Source organism: Nicotiana sylvestris, chromosome 4, assembly GCF_000393655.2.
Source record: "Nicotiana sylvestris chromosome 4, ASM39365v2, whole genome shotgun sequence".
NCBI classification, from domain to species: Eukaryota; Viridiplantae; Streptophyta; class Magnoliopsida; order Solanales; family Solanaceae; genus Nicotiana; species Nicotiana sylvestris.
Window position 1 is genome coordinate 126,120,485 of NC_091060.1, and position 19,916 is coordinate 126,140,400.

Consider the following 19,916-nt stretch of genomic DNA (forward strand, 5'->3'; position numbering starts at 1 on the left):
ACCAACGAGCGCTAGTTTATTTTAATTGATAATTGTAATCACGTATTATGCAAACATAATTATATAATGCGATTTCATAACCTAAAAAACACATAATTAGATCCTTGGGAGAGGTTCTGAAACCGCTTTAGCAGCTGGATAACACTTTTTGAGTTGTGACTTTTTGGACAAGCAAAATTTTAAAGGTCTCGAGGATTCAAAAGCACTCAAATTACTGTCATGTTTCTCTTTTAAGAAAATATTAAATAAGAAAGGTTTAGAATTATTTTATCCTTATTTATATCTTAAGATATAATCTCTTTTCATTTAATACTTACTCATAATTAAGATATTTGTAATCTTCAAGAACAATTAATATTAAGGGTAGAATATGAAAAAAAATAATTAATTTACTCTTGAACTTCTAAAATGACAAATGATTTAAGACTAACTATTTTTAGAAACCATGACAAATAATTTGAGACGGAAGGAGTAAGTTTTAACCCAACCGAGAACAATGGCAGCTTCATCAGAACGGCCGGGTCGAACTGCAAGGGGGGGGGGGGGAGTTTTCTCATGTCTCCTTTTTCTCAGGAATCCGCCTTTCTCTTTTGTACCTTTTTTTAAATCTAAAAACATAAATATTGACTAAGCGAACATAAAATCATAAAATCTTCTATTAAAATTTTTTGGGATCTAAAGCAAACTTAAAGCAAAGGCTCTCTAGCCTCCCCCTTGAGCCACCTTGCTAAGATCCGATCATGTTCTCTCAAGGAAAGCTATTGTGATGCAGAAGTTAGCTGAACCTTGTCACATCTAGTCCAATATTTTGGTCTCCCTTGGCTAGAATGATTCCGCCACACAAGCATAGGATAAGAGCACCACCAATCAGCTAAATTTACCAAGTTCCATCTTTTTCTTAATCGCCTTTTGACCATGGTATATGAAGGAATCAAGTATCCCCGACACAGTGAAAACACCTGGAAACAATTTTCAGAAAATTAGAACAGAGTTCGCCATATAGAAACATCACTGATGTGATGCAAAAGATATTTGGTTTAAACACAACGAGCTAACACCTTTGGTTCATGAAATGAAAAGAGTAAAGTTCTTCTGAATACATAACCAGGTTTTTCACAAAAAATATGAGCATGATAACTAGGCAATATCACAAGGCAACTACAATTAAAGATCAAACTACTTGATGTGATTCACTGCTGAAGTAATCCTAGATAGTTATAGGTTGCACGAGTGCTGTAGAACTACAGAGCGATGTTTCATGTGTGATCTGAGCATATATGTCAAATGGCAGATATATAACGTTATGAAAGGGACTTCAGTAGAATGATCTGAGCATACATGTCAAATGGCAGATATTATAACATTATGAAAGGGACTTCAGTAGAGCCAACTGCCAACAAAGGAGTAGAATAAGCAAAGGCTAATCCAGCATTTATCTTTGATCTTGTTCTCTTTTATGCAAAGGCTGATCCACGGTTTAAACTTGATAGGTTAAACTTTAAGGTTTTTATCACTGAACTATTGCACTTTGATATTATGGATACAGAATTCAATATTTGTCGACATTTAGTACTTTTTCACATATACATTTACACTCCGTGTCGAAATGATTGGATTCAGTTGAACCCATAAAATGAATGGTACATCATCTGCCATTGAGAATTAACTTTAGCACCCCTCTCTCCAAAGGTTCAGTTTTCAATAACAAAAGATATAATAGGTACACAGTGTGATAGTGTTACCCTAATGCTGAAATATTAGTTTTCTGTCTCATAATGCCAATCGTTATTCTACATTCAACAAATATTTTGAAGTTAATATTCCTTCAATCTAATTTATATGACATTTTTCTCATTTCAGGAAATTTGAAAATGTTTAATACCATTCAATTTCTATACGACTTTCAAGATTACAATTAAATTATTCAAATTTGACTTTCAATGTGATCCTACAAAGTAACATCCAACCATAATTGTAATATTTCTTTCACCATCACTAGTATAATAGTCCCAATAACAAATTCTACTCCATGTCTAGTCAAACATCGTCATGAGTAATGGATAGAAGAATTCTTTTTTACAAGATCTAACCAATATCAGCTAAGAGATAACAAGGGAAGGGTGAAGACTGTAATTACCTCCAACTATAGCACAGACATTAGTCAAGAAGTGTAAGAATGAAACATGTTGCTCAGTGAATGTCACCTGCGACAGGGCAAGAGATGAAATTAAGCACAATATACACACATTTAACTATGATGGTAGGGAGAATTACTCCTCACTCTCAAACTAAAGAAAGACATAAACGAGTGAAAAATGAGAACAAAAAAGTTTCAGATTAAAGAGTTAAGCAGTAAGCAATATTGTAACCTTACTTCCTATAGTGTAAAGGTTCAATGGTCCTTTCCCCCTACTACCCAGGCCTCCTTCAACCCCATTTTTTAAACAGAAAAAAGCCTTAATGTAACAATTTACTAAGGTTTATGATTAAGAAGATAAATAGACCTCAGAGGTGAAAATAACGACTTAGAAATTTGAGCGAAGAAGCCCAATGCCAAACCTTGATTGGTGAAAGGTCATAGAAGAAGAAAACACCAGGAATAGACTGAAAGCGGCCAACATCTGCGCCTTTAAAATGTTCAGTTACAGAGAACTGCAAACACAATAAGCTGTTGCATCAGATTTTGGGGTCTATGGCACAAGAAATGCAGGTAGATAAGTTGAAGAATAAGAAAACCTGATTTGACTGGATGGTATGCCCACTGACATCAGTATATACTGTAGGTACCACCTGTAGGAAAAAACTAGATATTACTATTGACAATAAAAGTAAATTTCTATCTATAAGTCACAGAAACTAAGATTACCCTAATATTACAAATGGATATCATCATATCAGAGAGACAAGAATTAACATTTCAAGCACAAAAAATGTGCCACGTTCTACCTATAAGAGTGCATATACTGCAACATGCCAACAGCAAATGCCAAATGGACATCCACAATAACAGAATGGCAGAACCAGATAAATGTTTATGCATTTTCTTGCCAAATAGAGAAAGATGGTTACATAATAATAATTACAGAATGGCCAGACCAACAACAACAACAACAACAACAACAACAACAACAAGAGTGCATATACTGAAACATGCCAATAGCAAATGCCAGATGGACATCAATAATTACAGAATGGCCAGACCAGATTCAGGTTTATGCATTTTTACCCCAAATGCAAAAAAATGGTAACAAATCATAGGGTATCATTTTTTACATTAATTCTCTCCACAATGAAAATGATAATAGTAACCAGCCAAACATTCAAAATGAGTAATCTAGTACCTAGGGAAACAATTCTAGCACTATCTGTTTATCTCACTTTTATATGATATATTTTCTACTTAGAATGCACAAGAGAGTTAAAGTTGTACCACCCAACAAAGCAAAATAGTTTAAGTTAGTAGTGAGTAGTGAGAGTCCACATAACTTGCAGCCAGCATGAACAAGCAATAACATCAACATACACTCCTAATTTGATCGTTGGTTAAGAAAATATTCTGATATGAGCTTTTCCATAACCTTTTCATTAGTGCGCCTTTAGGTGCTGTTTAATATCTACTCGCGCATTGACTTACAAACCCATTAATTGAAAATGATGCAGCTTTTGCAAGAAAATAGTGTGAAAGCAGTATCATCATACTGTCATTACGACAGTTGCAAATGTTTAGTGTTCAATGTCAAATGGTAAAATATTTAAGATTCACAAGGTACATATAATTTTTGACGAAATAAAAAGAGGAAAAGTAGCATCAGGAATGAAATACAGAAAGAGGGTCCATTCTAACTCTGTTTGATGTATAGTCTGGTTGAACCTTCCTTCCGAGAAAGGCAACGTGTTTTGGAATTGCTTGGAATGAAAAAACATTGACTCACAAGAAGGGAGTAGCGAGTATCTTTAGAAAAATGATTATCTTTCCTTTTTTTTTAAAAATGTAATGAGAAAAAATTGATTACCATTCTTTTTGTTTTTTTGGATAACCGTGGTGTCCGGGCCAGCTTGCACACATCGACTAATTCCACGGGGTACCTGCTACCTCCCACGAGCAACAGGTACCAGGTAATCCTATCCACCAAGGTTTGGATAGATGAGAAGAAATCACCTAGTGTATTTGCCTCCGCTGGGATTTGAAAAAAATGATTATCATTCTTCATTAATTTTGACAAATTACACAATTATCTGTTTTTTGGGGATAATAATGGGGTGAGCGCGAGCTTGTAAATACCGCAACCAGTCCACTGGGGACTTGCTACAACACACAAGCATACGTCTCAAGTTTTGCCACCAACACTGGGGCAGATGGACAGCCTCGGGCAAATGAGCTCATACTAAGTATTGCAGTGGGGGATCATGGGGGTCTCATAAGGGGTTTAACTGGTCCTTAAGCTAGCAAAGCAAACTATTCGTTTTAAGAACTTAGTCTCAGTAACTCAAAAAGCTGCTGCTGCTCTCTCTCTCTCTCTCTCTCTCGTCAAAGCTAAAAATGCAAGTACAAGCGACAAGGGGCTTGGGGACGGGGAGAAAAAGGCCCTTGGCAGTAATCCTTAACCACTCTATGGAAAGTAAGCTAGCAACCATTAAATCAAGTGGTAATTCCAAAATCACAAAACTTCATGTAAATCGCAGAATAGGGAAGAAAGGAAAAGTATGAGGCCAGTCACGTGAAAAATGCCAACCTTGATAAAATACTGATACATGCCATGGGGTGTCTCTTGTGTCCATGTTACACTGCAATGTGGGTTGAAAACAATGAAGAAGCAGTCAATATGGTTAAGTGCCATCATATAAAGACACAAGTGAACAAAGTATAGACTAGTGAAAGAGATGTACCCATCAAGAGGATTCACAACACCTGGGAAGTATTCTCCATAAGTTAATCTATTGATCTTGTGACTAATCTGTCAAACAAATTTTTTCAGTAAAGTTATATTAAAGCACCAAAACGAAACATGAACAGATGAACCAAGTTATGAGAACATCTTACATTATAACTATCCTTCTGAAAAGTGAGCAAATCATGGACATGAACATTTGACTGCTGAAAACTCTTCCCCGGTGCAAAGTGGAAATTTCCGGCCACTTTATTGACCTCCAAGAACCCATACATATTACATCCTTCACCTTCTTCCGCTTTGATCATTTCTAGGAAACCCTCTCTTTTACACTGACTCAAATGAATTTCAAAGGAGAAAAATGAAAGATCAGCCATGCTTTTAATTAGCGCATCATGAAATATTAAAGCTCAACAACCATGCATTCTTTTCATATTTATTGAATACTAATAGGTATGGAAAATATGTTGAAAGACATGAAACTAACACAGTATAATTGGGACTTTATCATCCAGAACTATATGGAGTCTTCCATAGCTTAAGCAAAGAAACAAGAATTTACCACTTAGCACTTTGTAAAGTGTTGCCTAGTTTCCTGCGACTAACAGAGATCATATATCTATTTGTGTCTACTTGTCAAAAAATATTATGTTCCCATGTTAAGCAAGAAAACTGAAGCCTTTTAGGAACATTTGGTTTCGATAGGAGTGAGAAATGTGAAATGGAATTTTACACATCTTTCTGTTTTTTCTATTGGGATAGTGGTCAGCCATATTTCTACATTTCCACTTTGGCTAAAAGTTCCACAAACCAAATTCTGCAGAAGTTGCAGGAAGTTCATCAAGAGCAAAAACCCAGTTGATTCGTTTCTCCTCCATTTTTATTTTTCATTAATAAAAAAAATTCCATCCAACTATTTGGTCTTTTTAAAGGACAAAACCATCCAACTATTTGTCAAAGAAAATATTTAAAAGAATCGACCTCTCAAAAATAAACACTTCTTTAAAAGCTGTCTACACTCTATTCCTTAACATTCTACAAGCTATTAACCTTTGAATAGAACAATGTACTAATTTTATTATTCTATCCCGAGGTTTGCTCAGATAAAGAAAATCCCTGGTTATTTTGAAATATCATTACCTCCCCTATTTAAGCAGTTAGGGAAAAGTACTATATTCCTTAGAATTGATGGCTTTGTCTACCATTTGGTCCTTTCTCTTTTCTCTGGCATCTAAATCTTCTAGAGCTTGCCAATTCCGTTCACATTTGTTGAAATGGTTTCCCTTTATTCCTTTGTGTTTGTATCCGATAAAAAAAAGGGAAAAGAATAAAGCTCCTTTGTGTTTGTATCCGATAAAAAAAAGGGAAAAGAATAAAGCTATACTCCAAATTAGATTCTTTTTCTAAACTCTTCTTCCTTCTAGACAAGAGGGGTTGCTCTGATGGTAAGCAACCTCCGCTTCCAACCAAGAGGTTGTGAGTTCGAGTCTCCCCAAGAGCAAGGTGGGAAGTTCTTGGAGGGAAGGATGTCGGGGGTCTATTTGGAAACAGCCTCTCTACCCCAGGGTAGGGGTAAGGTCTGCGTACACACTACCCTCCCCAGACCCCACTAAGTGGGATTATACTGGGTTGTTGTTGTTGTTGTTGTTGTTGTTCTTCCTTCATGATTTAAGTTCTATATATTATATATGTGAAGAAGCTGGGAAAGATCATTGGAAAAAGACTAATCCTTGAGACGGAACAATTAAACTCATCCATATTTTAGAGTTTACAATAAATGTTTTAAATAAGTAGCTTCGGTTTCCAGAGAAGGTTTTTATTTCAAAGTTGCTTGAAAACTGTTTTTTAACACAAAATAGCTTTTCTTAAAACTACCAGAGAGATCTTTGTTATCAGAATAAAATCATATACTGTGTGTATTTAACTCTTAACAGAATTCTAATAAGCAAAATTCATTGAGTATAACCAATCTTCAAATAAACTGTCCTCAGAACTAATGCATAAAATGCACAGCGTCGATGGTCACTATTCACCTCTCCATAGAGTAACAAAAAGGTGGATTAATCACACTCATTTCATTTAACATACAAGTACACAAATGATCATGTCCACATTTGTTTGTTGTGATTGTGAGACCATATTGCTCACAGCACTTCTATCACATCCATGTTATGCTGCATAACTTCGATACAGGATTCAAAATGAAAACCAGATCTTCATTCAAGACTCATCAAACACTTAGGAGGTAGGGTTGAGATACTTTAAGGCTTTAACATAGCAAGCCATACTGTTAACTTCTTAGATCTTCTATTTTCAAAAAAGAAAGAAGCCACGGTAGTCAAGCTTTTATAAAGGAAAAATGGCTTCAGTTTCAGGGAATAATTTGGAGAGAAAAGACACAGACAAGACATGTAACTCCTTCGATGATCACCTGCCAATATAGAAACATACCTGGTCAATTATATCTGGGTTTGACAACGCCCAACCTTTCTTTCGATAGGCTTCACGAACATCTTCACAGGTGTTACAACAATGATCATCTGACTGCAAAGTTGACAGGAATTCAGGGTTGGGGACTTATGAGAAGCAGTTCAATGAGATAGTTATCTATATCGTGACATAATCAAGGAACCCAAAAAAATTGGATGCAGGAATGTAGAAAAAGAGATGAAGTTAAATTCACAAAAAAGAATGGATACTAAAGCTTATATTACAATCTAAGTGAGAGATTTCGAGCATTAAGAATAGGAACAAACCCCTTCAGCACCGTAACAGGAACCACAATATGTTTCGTTGTGCTCAAGTCTTCCTCCATGCTTTTGCAAAGGCCTATCAATCTGTTAGTGGAATAGACTCAGTGTTCGAAACTTGAAAGGAATCAATAAAGCGTGTTTCCAAAATCAAAAGTTATTCTTGGTATTGGATCCATATAAATCCAGAATGCAAATAAAAGCCAAAACAATTTCTTTACATCTATGCCTTTAGCAGCTATAAGATTTGAAACAAAGCCAAATAAATATTTATATCAGTTACCTTCTATAAAATAAAAGAAGTTTTACATCAGTCAAGTATAATTTTCCATGCAAAAATTAAACTAGGACATAAACAGGTACTTGTGCATTCTATTAAGCTGAAAGTAACCTGTACTTGTATCTCACCTTAGGAGCACCAATGCCCTCCTTCCTTGTCTCAATCACATTACCATGAACATCAATCCTTTTCTTGATAATGTCATGTCTCTGCAAGTATAAATGTAATCATATCATACAAAAACCCAAAGATCATATGCGTCGGAGTTAGAATTCCAATAACTAGTGCTGGTAGTTCCCAAACCATATTTTGTGCACCTGATAAAAGCCCTGGCCCTTATGGATTTACAATGGCCTTCTATCAAAAGTGCTGGGGGACTATAAAGTTGGATGTTACGGGAACTTTCAATCATTTTCACAACAACTGCCATGGTAAAATCTTTTAATGCCTCTTTCGTAGCTTTCGTACTTAAAGATTTTAGGCCTATAAACCTCACTGACAGTGTCTATAAGATAGTGGCAGAAGTGATAGCTGAGATGTTGAAAATGGTGATCGGGAAGCCGGACTCTGGCTGCCAGAATGCCTTTATTAAAGGTAGGCAGATTACAGATGCTACACTCATTGCTAATGAAGTCATGGAATAGAGACAAAAAAAGTGGAGAACCTGGTCTACCTGGACTACACTTTAAGCTTGATACTGACAAGGCCTTTGACAAATTAATTGGCAGTATCTAATCTCATTTCTGATGCAGATGGAATTTGGGGAGAAATGGATCAAATGGATTAAATATACCTTCTCCACACTTGAATATTATGTTCTAGTTAATAGAAGTCCTGTGGTTTTTCTCTCTCCCAAAAGAGGGATTAGACAAGGGGATCTCTTATCTCCTTTTTTATTCATTCTGGCAATGGAGGAACTTAGTAGAGTGCTGGAAAAGGCTAAGCAGTTGCACTGGCGGGAGGGTTTTGATGTAGGTGAAGTTCTGGTCCATCAGTTTTTATGTCTCACTTACTGTTTGTCAATGAATTATTTGTCGTGCTGAGAAGTCCTAAGTTCAATACCTCAACCTCACTCGAAGGATATTTGAAGCCTTGTCTGGGTTGCACATTAACATGTCAAAAAGTATCATATATCCTGTTAATGTGGTCCATAAGTTGGAGGTTTTGGCTGATATTATGTGCTGCATTACTAGCTCATTTCCTCCTACCACATATCTAGGTCTTCCCTTGGGTGCTAGACACAGATCAACTGAATTATGGAATGTGGTTTTTGAAAATTTTGAGGAAAGATTTACATCGTGGCAGGAGCAATATCTCTCTTAGGGGGTAGACTAACTCTTATAAACAGTGTTCACGACAGTATTCCAACCTATTTTTATGTCCCTCTTTCCAATTTCAAACAAAGTTCAAAAGCAGCTTGATAGACCTTTTATGTTCATTCCTACGGAAGGGAAACAATAAAACTCATAATTTTCACCTTGTCAGTGGGCCAAAGTTATACTTCCAAAAACACTTGGGGGATTGGGGGTGAAGGATTTGGGTACACAACAAGAGCATGTTAATGAAATGGCATTGGAGATATAATCAAGAAGAAGTTGGTATCTGGAAGAAGGTGGTTGAAGCTAAGTATGGATGTGATAGTCAATGGTACTCCAATACAGTTAGATCACCTTATGGATGTGGGCCGTGGAAGGGCATCATGAAGCTATGGGATGAATTCAACACCAATACATCATTTCAAGTGGAAAATGGGGAACGCATTCTATTCTGGAAAGATTAACAGGCTATCTACCCTGAAGGATGCTTATCCAAGATCGTTCTCAATTACAACTAATCCAGACTTTACCATGACACAGAATAGGGAGGGGGACACTTGGAATCTAAGTTTAAGAAGGAACCTAAATGATTGGAAAATTAAAGATCTAATAGCACTTCTTGGTTGCCTACAGAACAGACTACTCAACTCCCAAAGTAGGGACAGACTCAATGGGGGCGGCAGCAGGGAAAGGTCATACTCAGTCAGAGCTAGTTATAATATTTTGAGCTTCAACAAGGAATTGATTGATCAATGGCCTTGGAAACTTATATGGAAGATTAAATTGCCCCCAAAATTTAATGCTTTTAGTTGGATAGCTATAAATAGTGCATGCCTAACTCAAGACAATCGCATTAGAAGGAGTTTTCATCTAGCTAACAGATGCCATATGTGCCTTTGCAATGCCGAAACAATCAACCACCTGTTCCTCCACTAACTAGTTGTAATAGACATACTATGTTCACTGGATTGGACTATCCATTGCAGTGTTAGGGAAGCCTTTGTCCGTTGGAGTTCTTGGAAAGTTGAGAAGTCCATTAAGAAGATCTTGTCTATGGTTCCTGCTACTATTTTGCTATGTTGCGCGGACTCTCCAAAATGCCGCTGTACCCGTGTCGAATCCTCCAAAAATACACTACTTTTGGAGGATCTGACACGTACCCGACGACATTTTCGGAGAGTCCGAGCAACATAGCTATTTTGTGGTGCCTATGGACAGAAAGGAACCAAAGATGTTTGATCGCACCTCAACTGCTAGTTATTTGCTCAAGGCCAAATGTTCGGTTTCCTTTTTTTTTTTGTTGGGTTAATTTTACCCTATAACCCTAACCTTTTTCTGGAATTTATCAGCTCATTAGTCTTATGATAGATCTTTTGCTCTTCTTAGGAGAGCTGATATTTTCCTTAATTTATTTTGTAATCATGCATCTTCTGGATGCTTTTGTTTTTAATACATCACTTACTTCATATAAAAGGGGCAGAAAGGAATAAAGAAATGAAAATGGTGGCTTGGAGGGTATGGTCTAATTTGAGGTTTATTGGCGCGAGGAAGCTTCACAATTCATGGTGGGTTTTGTATAGGTGGAAACCCATGAAGGTCGTCGGGGAGAGGGAGATAGGAGGAAGAAGACCCAGCGTGCTGAAAAGTGAATATACTACACACGTCTTGCCAAGTCAGCCCAGGGTATGCACAAATACGATTCTGTCAAGTTAAGGTGTCTAAATGATCATTAGCAAAGTTAAAGTGTCTACTTGGCAGCTAGTGCCAAGTGTGAGGGGCTATCTATGAATTTAGCCTAATAAAATATTTACTTTTTATCAAATTATTAAAGGTAGAAATTGCATCATGGGCTGCACCATGCAAAATACAAAAAAAATCACTTTTTACAAGGTAGGGGTTAAGGTTGCGTACTCACTATCCTCCCCAGACCCCACTTGTGGGATTACACTGGGTTTGTTGTTGACTTGTTGTTTGTTATTGTAACCTTAGAGCAGCTCTCTAGTGCCAGATACTTACTAGATAGCACTTAAAGTTCATTTAAAAGAAACTCTATCGGCTTAGAGAAGCATAAACAATTTAGAAGATTATATTTCTTTGCATGTCATGTTGTATACACTCTCATTAAAGCTCACACACTCGCTATCACCATTTTGCATTAAAAGAATACCATACCTATAAATATATTGTTCACATCATTTAATAAGGATAAATATATTATTCTCATCATTTAATAAAAGAATTTTATTCTCTCTACCCTTTTTAGGGTATGGGTAAGGTATGCGTACACTCTACTCGCCCCAGACCCCACTAGTGGGATTTTACTCGGTATATTATTGTTGTTGTTGTTGTTGTAATAAAGGAATTTTATTCTTAAGCATTTTTACGTAATTCGACTTTTACCTTATTTTCTTGATTTACTAAATTTTTTGTGTTATTCATTTTCAAGCAATATTCCAAAAAGATTTTGGCTCGATATTTAACTTAATCTTATTCATTTTCAAGCATTTTCCCAAAATGATTTTGGCTCAATATTTAACTTAATCTCATCTAATATTGTAGAGAGTTTAAGTATTACACATTGATGATATAAAAAGTATTTACACAATCAGCCCATTTAAGACAACTGCAGGTATTGATTGGTACCCTGTAAATAAGCCACCTACTATAACCAGTCTAGACTAGACTGATAGTGTAAGGTTCTCTATACCGTCCGTATGTATGTATGGTCAAATCCTCTTATAAATACAATAGTTACTCAACTGTAATAACTGATATGAACTTCCATAAAGTCTCATAAAGCTGGACAACTCAATGAGGACCATAATCGTAGAAGAAAATTAGGTCATATAACTCTAGGTACACCAAAGTAGCATTCAAGAGAATGAAATCATGCGGTGCTGGGAAATTAGAAACTTAGTAACTGATCAATATAACCTGTTTACTGCACATACAATGTCAAGATGTTGCTCTCCACTGATATCCATGGCATCAACACTGAGAATCGAACATGGAAGTGCTGGAAAGGTGATATCAAACTGTACTTTCAGATCAAAACAACATCAGAAGTCAGTCTTTATTTCTAAACGACTCGTAGATCAAGAATAATACATAGTTAAACACAGAAAAGTAATCCTTCAGACTATAATACGAGAAACTGCAAAAGCAAAAGCAAATCAGGAGTTCAACCTAGAGAATGTAAATATTACCTAAAGTTGCTCCAAGTTATTTCTAAAAGATATCTGCTTTGTATTGGAAGTCAAAGCAATTATTCTAAATTGTGAAGGAAATTCATTATCAAAATGAAAATATAAATAATAATTTATTTATGCAAGTATGGAAATTTTAACCTATATCTAAAAATTTAAAACTAGAGTACTTGTCAGACCAGCTGACTTTAACTGCTTTTCTGATTATTCTATGAGCTAACTTTTACTTCAACCTAGAGAATGTAAATATTACCTAAAGTTGCTCCAAGTTATTTCTAAAAGATATCTGCTTTGTATTGGAAGTCAAAGCAATTATTCTAAATTGTGAAGGAAATTCATTATCAAAATGAAAATATAAATAATAATTTATTTATGCAAGTATGGAAATTTTAACCTATATCTAAAAATTTAAAACTAGAGTACTTGTCAGACCAGCTGACTTTAACTGCTTTTCTGATTATTCTATGAGCTAACTTTTACTTCTTTTGTCTTATTTGGCACACTTTTCATTTTACTTTGTCTCAAAAAGAATGACACCTTTCTATATTTAGAAACAATTTATTCTGAACTTTTTATTTTTCCCTTAATGAGATGATTTACAACCACAAATGTCTATGGCTTAACTTAGACCGCAAGTTTCAAAAGTCATTCTATCTTTTTTAAACTTTGTGCCCAGTCAAACATCGCCACATAAATTGGGACGGAGGAGCCTTTTAAGAGCATCCTCTAATTATAATATTGTCAAACAGCCCATCATATACTATCATATCAGTAAAAAACATCATATATAATACAAAACAACATTGATGCCACCTGACAATGCAGCTAGAATGTTCTTTCAAATTCGTCTACTTAATAGTCAAAGTAATTGATATGTGACAAGAAAGAAGCACAATAAGCGATTTTGCCTAAAATGAGTAAAGAGAATATAAAAAATTAATAATTCAAGTGAAAACCATGAGCTAGAGGTAAATAAACGTGTTTGCTGGGCATAGTTTTAGTGCTTAGATGCAGCATCCTTTAGGTTGTTTCCCCTAAAAGAATTATTTAATGATAAAAAAGACTATCGTTATTTGATTATTAATATTGTTTCCTTATTATCTTCAATATGGTAAATAGCCTTCAGAATTTCAATGATTCATTTGGATCCTATACATACCTATAATTCCTTAAAAATCAGTTCGTTAGTCGTATATCAGAAGATTGATTATTTTAATTTAGTAAAATAAAACATTTTAAGTACCAATAAGCTAATTCTTCTCTTTCTAGTGAACCACAAAAGAGAGGAATAAAGAACTCCTTGCAGTCATGGTTTTTCTCCTTTTTTTTCTTTTTCCTTGGGGGGTTTTTTTTTTTTTTTGGGGGGGGGGGGGAGGGGGGGGAGGATTCCTTCAAGAGTTAAACAAAAAAGCACTTCTATATAGCATTTGTGTAATTATGGTATAATGGGTATGCATACTTGTATGCTAAATGCTTTTCCAGAGATATGGACAGAAAAGAAATCAAATGAACTATTTGAATCCAGATCAGCTTCTTTCAGGCCTCAGCAATAAGCATAAGTTTCTAGGCCAGTACAATACTATGGTGGAAGAGACTGACAAGTTCTAAAGTGGGAACACAAATGAAATATTGGAGCATTAAGACATTTAAAAACTCAGATTCATATAACTACATAACTAAGCCTCAAGGTGAGAGTACTATTACATTGATGCGCAGCGTTTCTCCTCTTGAAGTATCCACAACAAGCTTTGTCTCAGTGACAGCATGAAGATATAATCCTAATAAAAAGGCCAGGAGAACAATAAAGGGCAAAGAACAGCGACTATAGTAACAATACATAATAACATCACGTTAATCTAATGCCATACCACCAGTATGTTCAGTACATACAGCTAAAGGTAACATAAAAATTAGAGAGGTTGAATACAATGCACTTCAGCAGCCAAACTATTTACAGTCACTTATGAATCGGCTAGAAACTTTGATTTCCATTTAACTTTAAAGAAATGTCCAATTGGTGTAGTCGGCTAATTGGAATGCACATGAACACAAAGTACATTACTAAAAACATTCAATTTCACAGATAGAATACAGACTTCTGAAAATTGCCTGACTGATAAAAGCAACATAACTAAGTAATAAATTTGTATAGCTTAAAGAGATATGTTCCCATATCCTTTTATTCATAGAATCTCATTACATCAAATAAAAGATAGTAAACAGAATGTACGAATGATAGAAAGGAACTGCAGTCCTCTACTTAAGCAAGTTTGAGCGACTTTTACTAAGCTTCCCACAATTCAAATCAAAAGGCTGGAGAGAATATGAATTTACTGCTTAGGTGAATTACTATAAATATTGGCAAATGGAATTCGACAAAAATGCATTAAGATTCGTATAAATAAAAATAGCGAGAAAAAATAGGAGTAAACATACGGAGCTCGGAGATGAAAAGCAATGTCATGATGATGGAAGAAGCTAGGGTTATGACACCTCCTGAAAGTGTTCTGCTGTAGAAATCCTCATTGATCTTCGGGTACGCATCCAAATTCCGTATTTTACTAATGAAACTATCCATATTTTGAGATCCTGACACTCTAATTTCTCTACAAACTATTAAAATATATACGGAAATTCAACCAAAATAGTGGATTTGAGTTTTTTTTAAACGCCTTGTCGATTAAAGGTGGATCGCCGATTGTTGATTTTGCGAATCACGCGTTTCAGCGAATTTTGACGTAGAATTGGCGAGTTTTGCTCTTCGTCCTCGTCCTAATCCTCCTCTGATTTTGTGAATCTGAGAGGTTTTGTTATTAGGAGGAAAAGGACAGAGAACATTCGCCGGAGAAGCGCGTCATCGTTTTTTCTTCGGCTTGATCTAGCCGTTTTACGTGTCTCCTTATTTAGGCCCTTCTTTTTTAGCTAATAACAAACTGATCAGGCCCAATAAAGCGGCTTGCGATCATGATGCTCCCATTTCAATTACCATATTAACCTAATCGCTTAAACTAAAAATAATTGAAGAATGTATTATGTATATACGATCCGTATACACAATATATAGTTTGTGTATACTGACCATATAAAGATCATCCAATTTAAGCCTAAGGTGGCCTATGCAGGAGCAGTTCAGTGAGTAAGATGTCACAATTCCACTATATAACATTACAAACTAACCGTTGGATTTCTCTGTTTCCTTGTTTGCTATTTTGAGAAGAATGATGTACTAAGGTTTGGTAATTAAAATGTCAAAAAGGTTGGGGAGTTCATAATACCCCAACCCCCTCATTTACATCCTCGGTTGGTTACCTATGAGGCTTTATTACTTTAATATAAATAATTGAAGTTCAATTAATTTCTTTTTTCAGTTGTTGGTATTGACTTTGAGCGTGTGTTAAGCTCATAATGTTTCTTGAGATAACATTCGATTGACCAAGTGAAATATAATACAGCCTACTAGAAAATGGGATGGGTAAACAATTTCGTCACTGCAAGTAACAAGATGATGATATGGACCAGTAAGCGAATTTCTTTGGGAAAATGATATTGTATAATCGCTCTTAAAATAATAGTCAAAAAAATATTATATATATATATATGTGTGTGTGTGTTATATATAAAAATTATATAAATTTTATATAATTTTTTGGCTATTAAATATAAATAGTTTCTGATGCGGGCTAAGAGTAAAAAAAAAAAAAGTGAACAAATGAAACTGGTTTGTACAACTCAAATCTGCAATTCTCGAAAACTAGGCTGGGCCCGTTTAAGATGTTGACACCGTGGGATGGTTTGGGTCATATTGTCGTTAAAATAGCACGGTCTAGCTAGTTTTCAGACTGATCATTCAAAAATAGTCAGCGCTTGCCAAGTCATTGAAAAATAGTCACTGTTTTACTGCAACTGAGACTGGTCCAACATAATATACTGGAGTTCGGTGACTCTGTGTATGAACTTCCAGCATATTATGCGGGACCGATATACTTTGCTGGCTCCAGTATAATATACTGGAGACTGGAGCACAGGTGCTCCAAACTCCAGTATATTATGCTGGACCGGTATATTATACTGAAACTCCAGTATATTATGCTGGAGTATTTTTCCGGATTTTGAACAGTGTTTTCGTTCAAATTTATCTTTACATGAAAAGTGACTAAATTTCGATTACTTTTGGAACTGTGGCTATTTTTGAATGACCACTTGTAAATCTAGCTATTTTTAAATTTCTCCCCGTATTGTCTCGCTCAGTTCAGGCCCGAAAAGGCTCATGTTTATCCTTCATCTCATTATACGTCTTTCTTTACCTTTTAACATGAAAAAATAGAATCATTTAACACAAATAAAAGGAAAAAATCTATATCTAACTAGATTGGTCCCGTTATACTCAGTAGGATTCAGTGGAATATCTCTTATATATAGCTTCTTTATGTAATGTAGTTACTTTCTGCGTCAGATTATACTACAAAACTCAGGAAGAGAAAGTATAATAAAAAGAGAACTGGACCTTGAATTTTTTTTAAAAGAAAAACACACTTGATAAAAAGAATTACAAGTGGTTTTGATCTTTATGACCGACAAAAGATGCACATGAAACTGGATTAGTCAACTTAGTTTTTCTTTTCTTTTCCCTATGAAAATTACTAATGAAGAAAATCGGTGAAAAGAAAAAGAGCAAAATCATTAGATTCTTAACAACCAACATCTTCCTTCAGGATATTTTTGGTTCTTTCCAATTGGTATATTGAGGGAATAATAAATTATTTTTTCCCTTTGGGTCTTTTTTTTGGAATTGTTAGTCCAGAAAACATATATGAGAAGGGAATTATATTCTTTTTAGATAGTGGGCCATGGTCTTTGTTCTTTTAAATTGATTTGGTTATGATATTATAATGGAATTTTACATTCCTATGTCATATAGGAAACTATATTACCATCAATGTTTAAGATTTGATATAATTACATTTAGTATACTTAATTATCAATTATATACCATTAGTGATTTTTAAGGGTATTAATTACACTCTTAATTTAATGGTACCGTATATTTCTTCTAATACCCCCCCCCCCCACGTTTTTCTCTCCAATTCCCACACCTTCACCCACGTTTCCCTCCCACACCCATGATTTCTGTATCAAAATCCCATTATTGCTTCCACAGCCAAGGCACTGTCGGCACCTCTGCAATCTTGTCCCAATGGTTTTGTGCCCGAGGAAGATGAGCACAAGCCTGGTCGATTTGATGGTTATGATTTCGGGTTCCTTCACATTAAGTTTTATCTCCCAGAGTTTGATTCTCAATATGTTCTGAGCTCGAACAGATCTTTTTATCTTTTTCTTTTGATGCTTCAATTGTTGGCAAAAGTCAATTTTCTTGTAACAGTTCATGGGAAGATTTTGCTTAGGAAGATCTATCCCTTCATCATTTTTTTTGGATTCCATATTTAGCATAGCAGTTTCGTAAGGAGTAACAAGAGCATATAGGAGAATCACAGAATTGTAGCATAATTGGGATTTTCGACATAATTGCATTTTTTGCAGAAGATTTGTAGAAGTTTTAGTCGTTTTTGATTTGTGAAAACAGAAAACAAAGCATCTGCAATCAGAATACAAATAATCTACAATTTATCTACAAAATATCTACAAAATGGGTACATTGAATTTTAATATCCCAATTCCCATTCAATTGTAGCATAATCGGGATTTTCGACATAATTGCATTTTTTGCAGAAGATTTGTAGACGTTTTAGTCATTTTTGATTTGTGAAAACAGAAACCAAAGCATCTACAATCAGAATACAAATAATCTATAATTTATTTACAAAATATCTACAAACTGGATACATTGAATTTTAATATCTCAATTCCCATTCAATTGTAGCATAATTGGGATTTTCGACATAATTGCATTTTTTGGAGAAGATTTATAGAAGTTTTAGTCGTTTTTGATTTGTGAAAACAGAAAACAAAATATCTACAATCAGAATACAAACAATTTACAATTTATCTACAAAATATCTACAAACTGGGTACATTGAATTTTAATATCCCAATTCTCATTCAATTGTAGCATAATTGGGACTTTTGACATAATTGCGTTTTTCAGAAGATTTGTAGAAGTTTTAGTCGTTTTTTATTTGTGAAAACAGAAAATAAAGCATCTACAATCAGAATACAAATAATCTACAATTTATCTACAAAATATCTACAAACTGGGTACATATTTGGACTCGACATGCTTCCCCTGAAATGTATGTTTTACATTTTAGATACATATTTTTGTCCAAAACAGTACTAAATCATCCACCTTTTTCTTACTAACACGCATCTGCAATATTGTTACGTTAGACGTTAGTGTTGACAGCTTAGAACAACTTGTATATTTTTAATTCTTTCAGTTGAGTTCCAAGTAATTAAATATTTTAAAAAGATAAGATCGTATCCATTAAAACTAGACAATTAATTAAGGAATTCCCAATATTAGTGCACCTAAATAAAGACGTCTACAACTACAATGATTCCTTATTTAATGAAATATCTGGAAGAATATTTATTTCTCCAATTTTAGCGCGCCTAAATAAGGAAACCTACAACTACAATGATTCCTTATTTAATGAATTGTCTATTTTTTGTAGAAAAACTATTAACATGGCGGATAATTTTCATACTATGAACATATTTAGTAATATAGTTTTCTATATGTTATAGGAACAAAAATTTCCCTATTATAATTAGTGTTACACCAAGAAATGACGGCGGGCTTATTCTCGAGAATAATCAATCAATGACTATATCATTTCTCTCTTCTCATTGAAGTGAAAAAAATAATAAACAGGAAAATAAAATGTGACGAATTGTAGCTCGATTGTATCTAGTTATCCATCCATCATCTTTTCAATCCAGAGAAAGTCTTGAATCTCTTGAGGAGTATTTTCTAGTGATTTACAATTTGACGTATAATGTAGTAGATACATAGTTATTATGTACAGTAACAAAGGTACAATTAAAGATAAAAATTAGAGCAAGTTCTACCAAAAATATTTACAGTCAACTCCTACCTAATATACATATATTACACACTAATTATGGATAATGTATACATCTACCGGTTAATTAAGATAATATTTCTATAAATTACCATTATTTAGCTGGTATTTAGTTTAAAAATTAGTTAGCTAGTATATATAAGATGTTAATGTAAAGAAAATTTAAAAGGAGAAAAAAATAAGAAGAGAAAGAAAGGTGACACTTACATATGACGGCTGATAAGTGTAAGCATATATCTATCGTACAATAAGCACGTGAAACTTTTCTTACAAGTGATCTGGAAATTGCGAATCAAATCACATTTCAACTTTGGTTGGCTGTGAATCTTATGATAGTAGCAATAGGGATTTTATAAAATCTAAGGACATGCACGCTTTGCAAAATTCTGATAAAATCAAATCCTTTGTATCTTTATCATGTTTCAACTTTCA

General features: G+C 34.5%; 1 protein-coding gene across 1 annotated transcript; it reads right to left on the reverse strand.

Moving 5' to 3' along the window:
• Nucleotides 1-401: 401 nt before the first annotated feature.
• LOC104228375 (uncharacterized) lies at nt 402-15,575 on the reverse strand. Its single transcript, XM_009780830.2, has 13 exons — nt 14,878-15,575; nt 14,146-14,219; nt 12,187-12,270; nt 8,048-8,128; nt 7,646-7,726; nt 7,341-7,433; nt 5,042-5,221; nt 4,888-4,955; nt 4,734-4,785; nt 2,737-2,790; nt 2,560-2,652; nt 2,138-2,204; nt 402-959 (listed from the first exon to the last, which is right to left on the reverse strand). The coding sequence occupies exons 1-13, from the start codon at nt 15,017-15,019 to the stop codon at nt 868-870; spliced, it is 1,161 nt and encodes a 386-aa protein (XP_009779132.1). The 5' UTR covers nt 15,020-15,575; the 3' UTR covers nt 402-867.
• Nucleotides 15,576-19,916: the final 4,341 nt, after the last annotated feature.